Source organism: Uloborus diversus, chromosome 7, assembly GCF_026930045.1.
Source record: "Uloborus diversus isolate 005 chromosome 7, Udiv.v.3.1, whole genome shotgun sequence".
Classification (NCBI taxonomy): Eukaryota; Metazoa; Arthropoda; class Arachnida; order Araneae; family Uloboridae; genus Uloborus; species Uloborus diversus.
Window position 1 is genome coordinate 36,616,663 of NC_072737.1, and position 19,160 is coordinate 36,635,822.

General features: G+C 32.9%; 1 protein-coding gene across 2 annotated transcripts in view; it reads right to left on the minus strand.

Moving 5' to 3' along the window:
• The window catches only part of LOC129227018 (coronin-6-like), a 38,421-nt gene extending 22,987 nt beyond the window's left edge, over positions 1–15,434 (minus strand). Inside the window, exons 1-6 of one of the 2 annotated variants that reach the window (XM_054861649.1) lie at positions 15,323–15,434; positions 9,263–9,460; positions 6,505–6,757; positions 3,788–3,963; positions 3,323–3,439; positions 1,578–1,682 (exon numbers count right to left, since the gene is read on the minus strand). In XM_054861649.1, the coding sequence (XP_054717624.1) occupies positions 1,578–1,682; positions 3,323–3,439; positions 3,788–3,963; positions 6,505–6,757; positions 9,263–9,460 (849 nt within the window). In that variant the 5' untranslated portion in view covers positions 15,323–15,434. Of the gene's footprint in view, positions 1–1,577; positions 1,683–3,322; positions 3,440–3,787; positions 3,964–6,504; positions 6,758–9,262; positions 9,461–15,126; positions 15,229–15,322 lie in introns of those variants that run through there. The other variant, XM_054861650.1, reaches the window with a different exon arrangement.
• Between the last annotated feature and the right edge of the window lie 3,726 nt (positions 15,435–19,160).

Sequence of the window (19,160 nt, forward strand, 5' to 3'; positions counted from 1 at the left end):
TATATTTAATTGGTTAGACTTTCAAAGCATTTAAAAGCAGATAACAAAAAACTTTTTTTAAACTTGAAACAGAATATTGCAATTGAAGTCAGTTCACCCCTTAAAAAATAAAATGCTTTTGTATTCAATTTCAATGTGTTACTCATAAAAGATTGCTTGAGGCAAATAAATACTCCACTTAGTGTTTGTGTTTTAAAAAAGCTAATTCATCCTTCATGTTACTAGTCATTGATAATAGTTTTTAAGCAACAGGCACATAGCAAAATCTCTTTTCCTAGCTTATTATCCAAATAACCAGCTTAAAAAAAAAGCAAATAGGATCATGCTCCTGAACCATAGACCCAAGGACTGCAACAAGATAAATGATTAAATTTACGAACAGTTGTCCTGATGCCAGATTTGCAAGAACTGTAGAGTTCCACTATTCCAAGTCCGGTTAATTCAAGCTTAGCTTAATCCAAGGTAGCATAAAAAATATACTCCCCCCCCCCCCCCTCTCTTGCAATTGCTTCAAATTTCCTACTGGTCTGTTTAGCTGATGATTTAATTTCCCCGAGTTTCTTCTCCACTCGCCATTCGGTTTTGCGTTGCATTTTGCTTTAAAGAAGTCCTTTTTTAAATATTTCCTTTACAGATTATTGAGTTCATTATTTTTGCACTATTCAAACTCTATTTTTAGTTGCATTTAAAATTCTGTATCAATTTTATTATGCAGTTTGCAAAATGCAACTTTTCAGTAATCCAGGTTGGTGTACCAGTCCCGATCAACTCGAATTTTCTAGACTCTACTGTATATGGGTAATTCTACAAAAATGAGCAAATTTGTGTTCCAAACTGATTACTTTTTTTGTTTTTAATTAAAAAAAAACTCTTTTGGGAATATTTTCATGTGTCCTTAGTACTATAATTCTGGTTATCAACAATGTCAATAATTAATTATTATTAATTTAAAAATAAAATATTTACATTGAAATGTCATCCACATGCCCTGTCCCATAGGTATAATATTCAAAATCTACAGAATCTAGATTTTTAAAAAAAAGTAATTTTTTCTTAAGGTTTTTTTTTTTTTTAAGTGTATGTGTGCAAGATGTAAATCCGTAAAAAAAATCTAAATAATGTTAAAATAATGTCTCTAAAAATTAATCTGAATTTTGTCCCAGTGATTATTAGTCATCTACATGTCTGAAAGGTATAGATATTTTTCTCTGAAATGTTTCATTTCAAAATCTGGAAACACATCTTAAAAAGAAGCATGGAGCTTTGTTACGCATAGGAACAGAAAACAGATCTTGGAGGGAAAGAAGGATTTTTGTACACCCAAGATTTTATGAATAAACTTTTAAGTTTTTTTCAAGCACACACATATTTGACTTTTCACATAGAAATGCGGAAGAGAGCAAATTTGAAAGGAAAAAAGTGGAAGAATATGAACTTTTTATTTCACAGTAATCAAAAGCAAATTTTCATTAATATTAAGACTTCTATGGTGGATATTAAGAAGCAACTCAAAACGTTTATCATAACCCATTAAAAATAACAATAATAATAACTTAAATGTTATAATTTTTACATACCTTGGCACATAGATACAAAAGATTTACATCAGGATCATAAAATGGAAATAGAACGCCATTCGTTGTATCTAAAGTTTCAAGAATAATTGGGTCTGAAATAGCACTCTAAAATGAAACAAAAAAGATACATTAATTGCATTCATATACAGTTAATGTACACAAGGATCAATAATAATAATAATAATAAAGACTTATAAAATGATCTATATAAATATTTAGACTTCTAATTATTTATCAAACTATTTAGACAGCTACTTTTTTTTTTTTTTAACTGCAACATACCTATTATTTAACAAATCACTTTGATGCTTGTCTTTTTTTGTGAATATTAAAATTAAATTGGTTTGCATGCAAATAACTGTATTGAGAACTTGGTAATCCTTTTATCAAAGTATATAGAACACAGCAAATCTTGGAGTTTAGTCCTGGTATTCATGAAAAAAAAAATCCTCATTAGAATTAGGGGACATGCTTAACATAGAACACATGCTTGGAGGGTTTCCAGGATTTTGTAGGAAAACGGAGGAAATGGTTCTAATTTTTAACATAATTTGCGGAAATCAGTTTTGCTATTCATTCAAGCTCAACTATTTTGAGATTTTTCCTCACAGCATCTATTTTCATGTTTTCTATTAACGTATATGCTCGTGTATAAGTTGTGAAATTTAGTACAAAAAATGAGGTTAAAAGTTAGGGGGTTGACTTACACACGGGGTAGAACTTCCGAAAACCTTTTCACCAACCATTGTTGGAAAAAAACCTCTTATTTTAGTCCAACCCTTTTAAGCAGATGCTATAGAAGTAAATAGTTACACATTCTGCTATAATTTTACATGGTCTGACTGAAATAGTCTAAATAATTACAATAAACGGCAGACTACGCAAAAAGTGAGGGAATCGCTATATTTGCAAATTTTCCCAATAATTGTGAATTAATGCTCATTCTTAAAAAAAATTTTCCTTTCTTTTTACAACGTTTACATTCAAAAAGCGGGAAAATGTTCCCCATTTTTTTAAAAGGGAAAGGTTCGACTTATATGCCGGTTTTCGATTTTTTCCCAATTTTCCACCTAAAAGTACTTACTTATACACGAGAGCGACTAATACGCGAGTATATACGGTACCTTCTTTATTAAATTTTAATCCGACACATTTTTGCTTGTAATGTTTGAAAATTCATTTTTCGTGACTATTCATAAAAAAAAAATACATAATAAGCATCTTCCGTAACAGATGGATATAGTCTGCAGATTAAAAGTTAATAGAAAAACCACTGAGCTAGTTGAAACAAAGATATACTAGTGATTTAGCACATAACTTTTCAAAATTTAACCTTATTAAAAGAACCAGGATTGTTAATTTTTCAACTTATGATTTAAACATCAAAAACAAGAAAAATCTGATCCCCACAGTGGATGTAAAGATATTGCGATTTTCAAAATGATGGCATCAGCAGTATGAAAAAGGCAAATAAAAGAATATATTTAACTAAAATAACTTAAGAATTGCATTTTATCACTACATGGGGAAAAAAATTCTTTGACCTTGACAACACTACAAGTCACTTGAACATAATAAACAAGTTGTGAACACGGACTACTTAGGTCATACAAATAAATACCACAAGACCGACAAGCTTTCTTTGAGCCTCAATAAATGAATAAAAAATTAATCAATGTACAAATAAAACATTAACAAAGAACTTAACTTCAGTTTTTGTGCATGTTCCTGCGTAAAAAACTTACTTCTTTTCTTAATGCATACTGACGCTCACTCATCCTGGAAAAGCCAACACTTAATAAATGACCATTTCTAAGGTAAATAGCTTTTTGGGGCTTTGCTCCATCATGGCCTAGAGCCTCCTGCAGAAAAATGAAATAAATAAATAAAATAAAAATAAGTCCAAGCATTTAAAATATTTTATTTAGAAAATGATGTTAAGGTTTTCATCCCAGGTTATTACAATAAGTAAGTAGACTTAATGAATGACAATCCACAAGTATTGCAAACTTTTTGAAGCTACATCCATTTTAATTAAAAAAAAAGGAAAATAAAGTTTATAAAATACACTTTACTGGGAAAATATATAAAAAAGATTTATTCATTTCTGTCTCTCACAACATCCTACTGATTAGTTTCAACAAAGGTTTAGGGACAAGTTAAAAAAAAAAAAAGTTTTAAACAAAACATAATTTTAAATATATACTTACAATTTTCAGTTTGCCAGTGCGAGGATCAAAAATTCTGATTTTCTTATCTTTACAAGTCGTAACAAGACGACTCCCATTAAAGTTCCAACAACAGTGAAAAATCAGATCTGGATGATCCAATTGAGAAATAGGTTCTCCTGTACCTATATTCCAGATTCTGATTTTACAATCAGCTCCTAAAAACATAAAAACCAGACTTCAGAAGGTATATTTTGAATGGTTAATTACAAAATAAAATTAAGTACAAAAAGGGAAGAAAGACAAAAAAAAAAAACATTCATTACAAATAAGCCCTAAAATCAGTGAGCATCATATTAAATTAGTGAAGAGTATAACTTTCACCTAAAATGCTGATTAGTGAGGAAAATACTATTAAAAACTTTTCCTGCATTCGAAATAATGATGGTTGGTTTAATTACAAATGTTAATTTGATTACAACTTTGAGTGTGCAACTTAATATAAGAACATATTGCAGACCAGGGGCGGATACGATCTACCATTTTAAGGGGGGGGGGTCATGCTAAAGATTGCCCAACCCCTCTCCTCCTAACCTATGGTTCAGGGCATGAAAAGTTTCTTAAATTGCTTGAGTGCCAATAAAAAGTACGAACCTGGTCAGCAATAGGGCTAGGCATAAACACTGCAAATTAATTTCATAAGCAAGAAAAGGAGAAATTTCAAAAATTTACTTTCAAAAATAGTTATTGAATTGAAAAGACAACTGAAACTGTTTACATTTTACTCATACAGTGTTTGAACGCAATGTGGATGGATACTATTGTAGACAGTTTAAGGGGGGGGGGGTCATGACCCTCTCCTTGTATCTGCCACTGTTGTAGACACTATGCTAAATTAAGGAATATGAAAAATCGCTAATAGCGTTAATCAAATTCGACGGTTTACCATAGTACTCAAAAAAGGGCAACCTACTGATGATAACTACTTCAAATGATAGTTTTACACTGAAAGTTATTTGTAAGAAGTAAAACATTGAAAATAACTAAAAGCGTCAGGAAGAAAAAAAAATTGCTTTGGCTCTCCTGAAAAGTGCCAATTTTCACATTTGTTAGTTTCACATAGTGCTGATGATATAAGGTCTGTCCCAAAAGTAGCCAGACGCAGGTCCATTATTTGGGGGATCTTAGAAAAATTATGAAATTATTCATTTTTGTCCATATTCTGTTGTTTTTTTACCAAGAAAATGTGTTGAACATCTCCCCTGGAAAATTTTTAAAGGATGGGCCTGGTCGGACTGAATTTTCCCCGTCAGACAAGAACACTGGAGAGGGATACAGCTATGTAGGTTGGGCAATAGTTTTACAGAGTAAGATCTCAGTCTCTTACAAGCATTTACCAAGTGTACTAGGTAATTCTGTTACCACTGCCTAAGAGTAGTTATATCCAGACAATCCTTTTATTCCATGTCAGCAGAATAGACAGAAGAAACATTTGATTAAAATCTATTAGAAGTTTTTAACTTGAAATGAGAAAAAATTTTGAGGTAAAAATACACTTCATTTATTAGAATTTTAGAAGAGTATAAGGGTAAAACTACTTTTACTGAAATCAAAAATAACAACGTTTCAAAGCTCATATCAAATCACACGATAGTTATGATTATTAACAGGGGCCCACAATGAATTTTAAGGACACTGGGCACAAGCTTTATCTGGTGTCTCTTCCTCTTAAAAACTGTATATTAAATTAATGACGATCTAACAAATTGGTGCGAGTCTTCATCTGTGTGCCTCGTAACACTCCATGCTGAATCTGTTTCTGGAGCAGCAAGTGTTATGCAGTGAAATTTTGCAAAAAAAATAAGCAAAACTTCTACTCCCTTTAGCTGATTGGACCTGCTTCAGGAACAACTCCTTGGGTTCTTGAGGTGTTGTCAACTTGCACAAGTTCTTTCATGTAAGGAACTAACAGTTGGAGAATGCCAATGCTCAGGATGCCCTTCAATGAGGAAAATTGATGATGATATGCAGTTAGTCAGACAAGTACCAAGCTCATGTAGATGAATAAGTCTGTGGATGATTGCAGAAGAGTAATTTGCCAAAACCTGTTGAGACCAAAAACTCATGAAGAAAGAGTTTATGGTGCAGAAGGTGATGACAGACCATCAAAAAGAAACCTAGAAATTGTTATCATGTGGTATTGCCATTTCATTAAGTATGGCAGCTATTACCATAAAGGCTGTGATAAAGGATCCCAATGAGTATTCCAAGAAACCTTCCAAGACTGGTACATTTGCCGGCAATGCTGTGTGGGTGCAAAAGAGTCCAGTTTTGAAAATTTTTAACTTGATGTACCAATAGAAGCAATACATTTTGTTCAATTACTCTTGGAACAGACGCTGCATGATTTTAGAAGCAGAAAAATCAATGAATTGCTGAGATTATGCATGAATAAACACTGGTGTATTTGATTGTTTTTAAATTAACAGTGCCAATCATTTCTGAAAGAGTTAGTAGATTAAAGTAGGTTTGTCAGTCCTTTTTTGCTTCATCCAAGTACTTTTTACTGTAAATTCTAACTTGGGGGGATTCACAGCTCATCTTATGTGCTGGTGCATCTTATATAGCCTTACACAGAAGAAATAAGGTAATTAACTATTTAATAAATTTAATGAAACAGGTGTGCCATTACTGTTAAATTAACTTTACATTTTTATTAGGCTAGAACCACAGTCTTATCGAATCAGAAATATACCTACCTGCACTTAACAGGATGTTATTTGCAGAGGGATGCCATAACACAATGCTGGCCCTTCGCTGATGTCCACATAACTCTACAGCTGGTTCGGTTAAGGTACGACTTAATCCCCCTTCCGGTATGCACCAAACTCTAACAATGCCATCCTCGCTGGCACTAGCAATAACATTATCATTAAAAGGACACCATGCAATATCTAAAACAGCTCCTTTGTGACCAGCGACTAGTGGGTAGTTAACATCAATCCGTCCCGTCTGTAACAAACTTAAGGGATTTAGAAAGGAAAAAGGCAAAATTATCAATTGAGGCAGTGAGAAGCAAAGGGATATAAGTGGACTTTTTCAAGCTTTGAGTAAAACGCATTTAAAGATTAGGTCCTATTTAGGTTTTCATTGGAATATTTTTCTAAATCATGCTGCATATCAGTACCTATCAGAGAGCTACTAGTACTATCTCTAGTTCCAAGACAGAGAAGAGGTTCACTTACCATTTGCACTGGTTATCTCCAATTTTTTAATTTTGTCACTTACATCCCTTTGCTTCTCACTGCCTCAACTAATCAATGAAAAGTAACATAAATTTGTCTGTTGGCTGAAATGACTGAAAAAAGACTGAAATAATTTCAGATTGCAGTATCAATCTGCAGTATAACTTCGACAGAATAAAATTAAATAAATACTTTGCCTTTATTTTTCAAAATGCTGAAATGCTTCATATTGTTAACAACATTGAATGTTGTTGAAGGAGTGAAAATTTTTGCAATCGTTACCGTGGAAAACCCAAGAACTCTTGCCATTTTATTCATTTGATTAACCTATTGCTAATTTCTTCAGGTAAAAAAAAGAGTTATAATTCAAAAATAGAAAGTTAAAACAAATTTATTATTTTAACTTTCCTTTTTAGTAGACCCGTAGCTGGAGCCCAGTGTTACTTTGCTTCAGGGGTGTGTTATATCTGGAGCTTATAATTTTCTCCACTTCAGAGTTTTAGTTTTTCAATAGCTTTTTAAATCTTTTTTTTTTTTTTTTTTGCTTTTTTTAGTCTTTCAAACGAAAGACAAGATTTTCGAGCCTCTAATTTATGGACGTTTTTGTGTGTGGTAGATGGAATTTATATGATTTTGCTTTAGATTGGGTTAAGACAGTATTTATTTTATTCTGCTATCTGACGGTTATAGCATGCTACTAATATTATATAAAAATCATTTGTCTTTAAAATCAAATTCCTGTTATAATAACAAAAATCAATAATTTGTGTTTTGATATCATTTAAATCATATTTTAATTCACTGTTTTTAATTTATAATTTAATAAGATTTCTTAAATCATAATTCAGTCATATTTCATTTTTATAGCACTTTTTATTATAGATGGAAAGAGCTCTGTGTCAGATAATTCTGTTAGTATTCTTTTAATTTTCCTTTTTATGATAAAAAAAAGTCCTGCATTGTTAATTAAATTTGCATTTTTTGCGTCAGCTGATGATTATATGCTATTGTTTCTTTAAGGTTCCTTTTGATAGAAAAAATTACAAATTAAAATCTAAAACTCAAAGCACACACATACATACAGTAAAATTTCTTAATGAACATTGATATTGTTCAAGAATAAGACTTGTAAAGATGTACAGCACAAACTGAATACAACAAGATTTGCTCGAAGAACCTTGAAGTTTTATTTTAAAATAAAGTCAATTTTATTTGATTATAAACTAGAATAAATTGCATGAACTATACCAAACAGCCTGTTACCACATTCAGAAACTGCAGTTTCATTCTTATTAGAACTCATCAGTCTGGAATAGTGAATAAAAAAGATGGAGGCAGATGCTAACTCATTGAAGCTGAAAGTGCCAACAAACTAGTGAGATAAATTTATTTCATCTTACCGCATCATTCATCGGATGAGTAGTCAATACAATGCTACAAGCTTTCAATCTAACACCTTGTAGCTAAGCTGGCGGGCTAATTTGGGGTTTACAGAACTTACAACAGTTTTTATTCAAAATTAACTTATATTAACATTTACAATACGAGTATTCAAAAGGTAAGCAGTGAAATATCTTCTAAAACCTATTACTTGAAATTTTGACCCTAAACCAATAAAATTGTAGCAAATATTAAAATTTAAAATAATCTGACAATTCTATTATTTATTGTCAATCTCGTCAAGAGACAGAGCCTCATTCATAAGTACCTAAGAGGCTATCAAAGTTAAAGAAAAAATTGCACCTTTGAAGAATTCAAATTCTTCAAATAACTACAGAACAAATTGGGATATTTTCATGAAACTTGGATGTGTTGACGGATTGAAATTTTCTACATTTTTTTGAACTTGGGCAGTTTTGTGGTGAAAATACTAAAAGCAAAAGTTTGCCTTTGATATTGCTATTAAAATTTTGTAGAGATGACAAAGTTTCTTGTGTCAAACTATGAAAGATGTTTTATTTTTCTAAGTATTTGAAATTCTTGACAGAATTAATTTTTTTGATTTAGAAAATAGAGTTGAATTTAGGAGGAACCATAATAGTGTGATTATTTTTGCATTACACTATTCAAGTAAATTAGAAAATGTCATGTGACTTTTAACCAATCCTAAGGTGGATGCTGATCTCAAAAAAAAAAGACATATCAGCCTTTTCTCACAGTAAGAAAGACCATAAGCAATTTTCTTGATTGCTCAAAAAATAAATAAATAAATAAATAAATAAAATAAAGTAAAATAAATACATTACATACAATAACACATGAAAATGTTTACCTTTTGTAATGGTATGACTAAGAAGGCACCACCACCAGCAGCTTCAATAACTATTGCTAAGAATTTTGGATTTACAGCACAAAAGTTTGAATCCCAAGAGCTTTTAGTTATTTTTATGTTGTCATAACAATTGTCTCTTTTAGATGGTTGAGCAAAGACATGCCGAAATCTGCTGTTTCTCACTATCCGAAATGACATCTGTAAATGACAGGAAATCAGAAATCTTATATCATTCTACATTCTAGAAATTATTCACAAAAATATTGAGGGAAAAAAAAAGTAATTGCAACCTGTTATGAAACTGAACTATTGGGTGAGTGCAAAAGTTCGTGCGGAGTTTGTGAAAGAAAGTCATACAGTAATTAGGCAAGCAAAACTCTTTATTCAATCAATGATATATTCTCCATCGTTGTCTATAATCTTCTTCCAACGTTCTGGCAGCATACGGATGCCCCGATCATAAAAACTGCGTGGTTTAGATTCGAAGAACGAAGACACGACGTTTTGTAAGGCATTCAAAGAGTCAAGTTTTTTTCCATTTAAATGATTTTGCAATGACCGGAATAAGTGATAATCCGATGGTGCGATATCAGGAGAATACGGTGGATGAGTTAGGACATCCCATTTCAGGCTGTTCATTTTGTGTAGCGTCTGTCTTGAAACGTGTGGTCTAGCGTTATCTTGATGAAAGACTACGCCTTTGCGATTTGACAAACTCGGACGTTTCTGTTTGATTTCTTGGTTCAGATTAGTTAATTGACGACAGTACTTGTCCGCAGGGGCGTAGCTAAGGGGGGGGGGGGGGTTTGGGGACAAACCCCCCCCCCCCCCCCGAAATGTTAGTCTCAAAAAGAGAGAGAGAGAGAGAAAGAAGAGAGAAGAGAAAGAAAAAAAAGGAAGAAAAAGAAAAAAAAATCAAAACGACTTTTTTCTGAGTAACAAAGGTCAAAAATTCACTTCGCTACCCCCCCCCCCAATGACATTGAAAATCTGCTCCATGTGTGACCCTCAAGCATAAGCCCTCTGCTGCAACAATTTTTTGATAATTGAGTGAAATTTGACTTTGCTTTAGAAATGAGATTGATTTTTTAAATCCACGTATATGCAGCCTTCCTTTGTTTTAGATTCTGCAAATTGTTAAATTTGTTTAATTTTATGAGCCGCGCAGTGGGAATATTGCACACAGTCGAATCTGTATAATTCAAATTTCACATTATAGAAAACAATCGAGATAAAGAGGTTTTGAGATACGGGGGCTTTAAGTAAATTTTTATAGAAATTTGAAGTATGATAGTGAAAATTTGAAATCGATACTAAAGACAATATGGGCTTTTGATTAAAATTCCTCTTTATTAGTTTTGCTAGGTATTTATTCTATTACTAGTGGTACCCGCACGGCTTTGCCCGTAATAGAAAAAATTAAAAGGTCTTTTGGTTCGCCTGTATATTTAGAAATAATGTATGGTGAATTTTCTCACCAATTGGCTTGTACCCATGTTACGGTTCCACGTTATGATAATTTCGCATCTCGCCAATTGGCTTGTGCCCATGTTACGGTTCCACATTATGATAATTTCGTAATTTACTCGTCCATCTTATGATTTTTTTGTTCTTAAAATTGGGATAGAAAAAGAACCACATCGAATTTTCGAAAAATCGCTTCGAGGTGCACACCCCCATGCTGCAAACTAACTTTGTGCCAAATTTCATGAAAATCGGCCGAACGGTCTAGGCGCTCTGCGCGTCACAGAAATCCAGACATCCTCCGGACAGAGAGACTTTCAGCTTTATTATTAACACGCTTTTATTAGCTTCACCTGTATGTATGTATGTATGTATGTATGTATGTATGTATCTTGTAATGGAATCTTGCAACTCAAATTTCGCCCACTTCCTGCGATCGGATTCTTTTGAAATTTGGCACGCGACATCAGACCCGATGACAATGCAATATTCTATAATCAAATTAATTAATTAACTCTTTTAATTGTGAGTTTCCTCCAATTTTAATCAATATTTTGGCATAAATCCAACAATGTGAAAAAGGAAAAATTAAAAAAAAAAATACATTAAAAAATGCTTGCAAAAATTATTTAAAAATATCTATAAAAACCTTTAATTTTTCTGCATCAGATAAAATTTGTTCCAATGTTCCAAGGTAATTAGAACATGAAATATAATTGTTTTTAACTAATTTCATGCTAAAATTTAGGTGAGCTTTCAATTGGAAATTCATTGCTGATCAGACCATTGTTGAACAAAACTTTTATTAAAATGCATCTCAAATTTTCAAAGTAATGTAGATATGGTTTCCCCAAACATACATCGATGACTCACAATAGCTTTCCATCGAGGTGCCGTTGTCTTAACTTTAAGATATTGCCTCGCACTCGTTTTATAAATAATTTCAATTCAACTTTTACGAAAAGAAGTAATTGCAATTTTGCCTGATAATTCTCCAACATAAGACTAAAAAACAGAAAAATAAAATAATAGTTTAAATGTTTTTTTAGTTTTTTAAACTATTATTTTATTTTTATTAGTGAAGATTACATTATTAAGTGCTTTATTACGAGTTTAAGGAATCATTTTGACAGTAAAAGAAACTTTAAGCATATCTTTTTCAAGAAAAAGTCTTGTATTGCTTGAAATTCAAACATCCAATTTACAGGCGGAAATGGAAGTATCTATGAGCTTTCAGGAATATCAGCTTTTGTAGATGTTTGTTAGCCTCTAAATTAAGCAGTCACTTTAAAATGAACGGAACACGCTCATCAGATATTTGATTTCCCCCTGATTTGGATAGACTGGTTTCGACAAGACGTTGCTAGAAAATTTCACTTTAAATTAAATGTAGAGAAAAGAAAAAAAAGTTGAATTTTCCATGACATTAAAAGAAAAAAAAAATCTTATTTTTCGTTTTGTTTGACACAAGTATCGGAATTGGGGCACCCCATTCCAAAGTATGTAAGATTCACCTCCCTCTTATTTTTTTTTTTAATACTAAAAAAATTTGCATATATATATATATATATATAAAAGAAGTAACCCCCCCCCCCCCCGAAAGTCGGGTCTAGCTACGCCTCTGCTTGTCGGAATCAATCGTTTGGCCGGCGGGGAGAAACTCAAAATAAATTATACCCTTGCAATCCCACCAAACACAGAGCATCACCTTCATCGGGTGCAAACTGGCCTTTGCCATTGCGTCACCATGTTCACCTGCTTGTTTCCATGTGCGTTTGCGCTGAACGTTGTTGTACAGGACCCATTTTTCATCGCCCGTCACTAATCGATCCAAAAACGGCTTGTTTTTGAGCCGCCCGAGTAAAGATACGGCAGCAGAAATTCGCTGGATTTTGTTGCTCTCGGTCAACAAATGGGGCACCCATATATCGAGCTTTAAATCAAATCCAATTTTTTTTAAACGCCGAAAAGCGGTTGATTGGTCAACGTTAAGTGCTGTAGCAACTTCCTCTGTTGAAATTCGCGGAGTATTCTGAACTAAAGAACGCAAAACGTCGTCATCAATGTTGGAAGGTCGACCTGAGCGTGGCTCGTCTTCTAGCTTAAAATCTCCGCAACGAAATTTTGCGAACCATCTTTCCACAGTTCGTTTAGCTGGTGCTTGATCTTGATAAACGTCTTGAATGTTTTTTACGGCTGCTGCAACGTTTATTCCCTTCCGAAACTCGTAAAGCATAACATGCCGTAAATGCACTTTATCAACACTCATTTTAAAAGTAAACTTTCTCGAAGCAGTTTGTATCTGCACAAATTATTTTGATTGGAATGAAAGCTGCACATGTCACCTTTCCAACGATCTGACTTACGTAGATAGTGGTATTAATGACAACACGTTACGCACGTTCTAACGCCATCTATTGCAACTCCGCACGAACTTTTGCACTCACCCAATAAAAAAGAATTATACAGTAAACTTCTGATTATCCAAGGAATAAGGTGGCACGATAAAAGCAGATAAGCGAAAACCGCATATAATCGGAATAATAGGTAAAAAAGGATACTACTGTATACAATAGTTTAAAAACACGAATAACACTCAAACATACATTTAAATTATATAGCTAAAATCATTGCTACCTTGCTTCTAGGATCTATAGGACCATAGGTGCTATTTGTTGGACATAAAATAAAATGAAAAATATTAACATTCCGTCGGGTGCAATATGTTGTAGAACATGATCGGGCTCATTGAGCCTGGGAAGCACACTTTGATCTACTGATCTTTTCTATGCATGTTCACATTTTCTTACGAAAAAATTGTCAACTACAAACACCAAAGAAGAGAAATAAAAGTTTTTCATGATTTTCAAATGTAACATAAGTTTATTTGAGAAAATGAATATACATTTTTCCATAAGCTATTGGGGGGGGGGGGGGGGCGTGGCTAACTAAAGAATTCGAGGTGTGCCTAATAGATCAGTTGCGCCCGACGGAGTGTTAATAGTATTAAAATAATTGAGACCAGTCCAACATGCCCCACAATCCAACATACCCCATCTCCCCCTACACAAATACTTAGGATATGAAAATCTCAAAAAATTAAATTTATACTATCAAAAGATTTAAAACATTTGAACCCTGATTATTAATGAAAATAGTCATCAAAAATCATTAAGTGCACTGCATCCAACATCTAGTTTTGTTATTCACATTTCTTTTTTTTGCAGTGCGAAAATTTTGATGCAATTATGATGTGTCTTGTTTTATCCATTTTGAATCGTAAACTGCAATGTGATATCTCTAATTTCTGATGCTGGTGCAGAGTGTTTATTATAACTTAGAATAATTATGTTTCCATTCAAGTAATGTTTAATGAGCTGTTCTGCAATGTTTGAAGAAAAAAATCACACCTTTTCATTTTTACTCTTCTAATTTGAAGCATTATATATTATCATTTCTGCATGGATGGCAAAACCAAAGGTCACTGTTTTAAGCTTTTCAAATCCCAAGATAATCTTGAAATCGGGAGAAACTACCACTTCAACTGGATTGCAGTCATTTGGAATAGTTTACCCCGAAACAGCTGTTATTTGGCCTTACTGAGGTGAATAGTTTTAAGAGGGATCTTGATCTTCATTGAGGATTGATAGAGGATAACTAAGACCAGACTAGCTGGGCCAATAGCTTGTTGGTCTTCATGCATATATTTGTATCCTATATATTTTTCCATTTTTCATTGTTTAAATTTCAATTTAACTTTTAAATGAACTGTAGATTTAAGAATAGATCTTGCATCTTAACACTAATAAGATAATAAAAAGGTTGTAATTGAACCTTTCTTAATTTCCTAAACCCAAACAAGCATTAGATAAATAAAAAAACTTCCCTCGATTATGACGATTTGATTCTTGTATTCAGACTAAAATGAATGAATAACTGAAGATATCTGAGCAGCTACATTCGGATATTATACTATTCAAAATGTTTTATTAATAGTGAATAGCTTAACCATACAAGATTCGATATCTTTAAAGTATCTGAATTTTAAAACACGTCAATGACACTAATGCAAGGTTAAATTGTTGAAAAATAACATCTCGAAAATCATATTTTATCATGCAATGCACTAAACTTTTTCGCTCGGTCAATAAAAATCGTGAGTAAGCTTTATTGATACGGTTCAATGAAAATATTCAAGCTCCAGGCTAAATCTTACGCTAGGTGGAGAAATTCAGTGATTGAAAGAATGAGATGGAATGCATACTCAATATTAAACAAGATAATGTATTCTGCAATTAGTGTAAGATGTTAACTTTCAGTAATTATAAATGGATATATTTTTCAAAAATTTTAAGAAACATGCAGCCAGAGCATACAACATAATGCTTCCGCCTTTTTACCTACAGTTTATCCTTAGAAAAGTTTTCAGAATCAATTATTACTTATGAAATAAGCAAGGCGATAAAGAAAATTAGAATCAAACGTTTACGTTTCATTATGTCAACGCATCATTTCATGATTATGACACAGAGAGTGATGCATTAAAAGCAAACATAAAATGCACATATACATTTTCGAAACAAAAAAATTACTCACTTTTAAGAGCTTTCAAATACCCGAGTTTTGAAGCAGACGTTATTAGTCCACTAATAAATTAAAGAGGAATGCAAACCATAGTAAACAACTTTTTAGTTGAAGCCGACAGCCCACACCTACACAATGAATCACGATTACGATTATGGGCTGAATAAGAAACTTATGCAAAGAGAGGCTACTCCGTGTTTCATTCCTAGGAACTTCTTTAAGCGAAAAATTAAAGCATCTTCCAAAAGTTCGGGCTTTTTTGTTATTAATGGCGAAATTTTAACATTTTTCATTAAAAAGATTTGGTGTGATTTTTATTTCCATCATAATTTATCAATTAAAAATTTCCTCCGCGAATTACGGAGCCCTAGACTTCTGAGACTAATCCCATTTTTTGCACTTTGCCCACTGAAATTTTTGTTGACTTTCTGATGTAGAAAACTTTAAAATTGCATTAGCTTCTTGACTGTAGAACGCAATTGTTTTCGCAAACTAATGTATGCAGTCGAGAGCCAGTAAAGATTCCATTAACGCAGGGATTTCAATTGAAATCACAGCCACAAAGTGTCCGCGGTATCCATAGGCAGCTGTCATTGAACTATAAAAGTTCACTTACTTATAGTCAGGAGTGCCCCCCCCCCTAGGCGCAAGGGAGAACCCCCTCAATATCGCCCAGAACTCTTCCCAAAACCATGAGCACCCCCCCCCCTAAAATGAAAAAGTACCCCTCAAAACACCCCCTAAAAATTTCAATGGTGCAGTCTGCGCCATGATTCCCCCACAGGTGGGCACCCCTGTTATAGTTCAATGACGGCTGTGCACCAAAAAAGTGGGGGGTCAAAGAGGTGTGGATGTGGGGGGGGGGAGTAAGCCTACATGAATGGAAATACATTGATTTCTCACAGTCAGGTGGGGGAGGGGGGTCAATTGGCCTCCCCTAAATGACGGGTTGGAACGCACCACTAACTCGGTCCAACTCATAGGCTGTCCAATTTAACGCCTCAAGTAATCCTAGATCGGAGCCTCTCGCAGGCCTGTGGAAGAGGAAGTTTCCCAAGGCTCTTGCTGTGTGTGACCGCGCATTGTCCTGTTATGAAACGGCATCTAAGGGTACAGGGCTTGATGATTACTGAATAGGCTGAAACTTAGGGTCTCAAAAAGGCAAAAATTGTTTTAGTCAATGACTGAAATTGTTTTATCCAATGGTCGAAATCGTAAAGTTTGAACACACGCGGCGCTCCAAAAATTATTTGGTCTTTGGCCTCCCGATATCCTTAATTAGGCCCTGTCTGGGAGACCCGCCATGAGTGCCAACACATGCAGGCACGTAGCTAGAACTTTGTTAAGGGGGGGGTCCAAGGTTGAGCGAGCTTCAAAAGAGGAAGCATGCTAAAGCAAAATTAGTAGCTCATATTCACGTTAAAAAAATAAATCCAATTAAAACTAATTATTAAAATGTGATAATTAACTAAAATTAATTAAATAATTGAAATTGATGGAGCAATTGTTAAAATTAGTAAACAAAAATTTTACATTAAGTGGCAAAGAAATTATTGACAGTTTATAAAATTAACGTTAAACTAAAAGTTATCCCATACTAAGTTTCCAAACATAGATAGAAAAATTCCATCACATAAGCTTCCTCTGTTCTGATGCTTTGAAAATAAGGGATAGTATAATAATTCCTATTAATAAAAAAGTCACAATAAAAAAAAAATCAGAAAACGAAAACTGTTCTAGGGATTACTTGGAAAATGCAGGTGATAATTTAATAAAATATTAAAGCTTTGTAATATATTTCAACAAAATATGTACAAGTCTATTTGAAAAAATAAAGAAATCTATATCTATCGCGTCGAATGTATAACTGTATGAATGCTAAATAACGTAATTCCGCCACCCTGCCCGATTTGATCAAGATTTCTGGCAAAATTCAACCACCCTCTCGACGAAAATATTAGCAAGGTTTCATTTAAAAAGCTTGAACTAGTTCTTTATTTATCTACGTTTATAACATTCTTTTGATAATACGAAATTGAATGAAATTTCTAATTTTATCCGTTTTCTAATTATCATTTCTAACCATCATTTAAAATCTTGAACAAACAATTGTATCTCTTTGATGGACGGAGACTTCCTTTGCTGGAATCATTTTTTTTTAAAAAGGCGTATTGCCGTTTCTTTTTTTTTTTAATCGTTATTATTATTATTATTTTTTTTTTGCAACGAATTTGTAAAATAAGCTATCTTAGGATCCGCTATGGTATTATTTTTTCTAATGGGGCTTCGTTAAGAGGCTTTAGCCTTTTCGGACCTAGTGCGAACCACCGATGTGGCATCTAGTCTTTCAAATGCTACCATTAAGGCGCAGATGTGACTGGCACAAGAAATTTTGATGCCGAGTTTCCACCAGATGGAGACACTTGAGCTCTCTTCGATACGAAACTGCACTAGGGGTTCAATTTTGTCAAGCCAAACGACTACCTGAGAGATCTTTTACCTATCGAGTAATGGAATGTATAATGAATGAAACTAAGCATCTGTGTATTTTTATTTTAACAACATTTTGGAAAAAATGCAAATGATTGCTTTTTATAAATGTTTTTTATAAGGTCATGAATGATTTGAACATTATTGGCGATTTTCCTCTGATGTTTTCAATTTGATGCTTCATTTAAAAGATCAAGAGGAGGCATCGCACCCACCTATCTCACCACCAAACACGAGTTCTGTTTATTCTGCTGATACAAAACAACTTCTGTACTTCAGTCTTTTTCAAATTAAAAATATAATTGTAAACAACTACAGGGAAAATGGCAATATGCTCTATTACGAATTATCGTGACAATATTTGATTATAACCTGGTTACTTTACTGTCTTTATTAGCAGTAAGCAAGTGTCAGACTCGAAAATTTCATAATTTGGAGTCAAACGTCAAATTTTGATCATTAAGGTAATCTTCGTCCCGTTTGAGATTGCGATAATACCGTAGCATCAACTTAGATACATTTTCAACTATATGCAATGAATAAAGCTAGCCAATTTTTGGAATCAAAACTTATAAGTTTCTTATAGCCTCTGTTTGTAAATTTTTTGCTCCTCAGTCATCTGATGTTCCAAAGTCTAAAGACAATCTTTTGTAAAAAATTCTTAGAATGATTGTGGTTAAAAATCCAGTAATGATTTAAATCTACCTTCCAAAATTCAAATAACAATAATAACACTTCTGATTCTCTCATTTTCAAATTGGTATAACTTCCATTTTAGAAGCAATTTTGTAATCATCCTGTATTCTCGAAAGCATATCATATTTTATAACGTAGGTATTGACTTTTTTTTCTTTCTTTTATGTCATGTTAGTAAAACATATTCTATTGCAAGAAATAGCAAAAAATTTTAACTTGAAGAAATTAAGAGTTAAAAAGAAATCTAATATAGAAGTGAAAAACACAAGAAAATTTACCTCGCATTCACCTTTTTTTAATTATTTGCTTGTAACTCAGTAAATAGCAGAAATTTTCACCAATTTATAGTTAAATGCACATGTCCGATTTTTGTTACATTTAATGCTACCATCGCAATTTACTAATGATGGATGCATAGATGCTTAGTAAATAAATCCTCAGTACAATGGCGGTAAATAACGATTAGATAATTTATTCCAATGAAGCAAATACAAATATGCTTCTCTTGAAAAACAGAACAACATCGAAGAAAGATTTTTTTCTTCAGTTAAAAATGACTAACCGCTCTTCTCTTGGGACCATAGACTCACAATTCAGTAAGATTTAAAAGTACGAATTTCAAATAACTACTTTTAAATTACATGTGTTTATATGGCCGAACTTG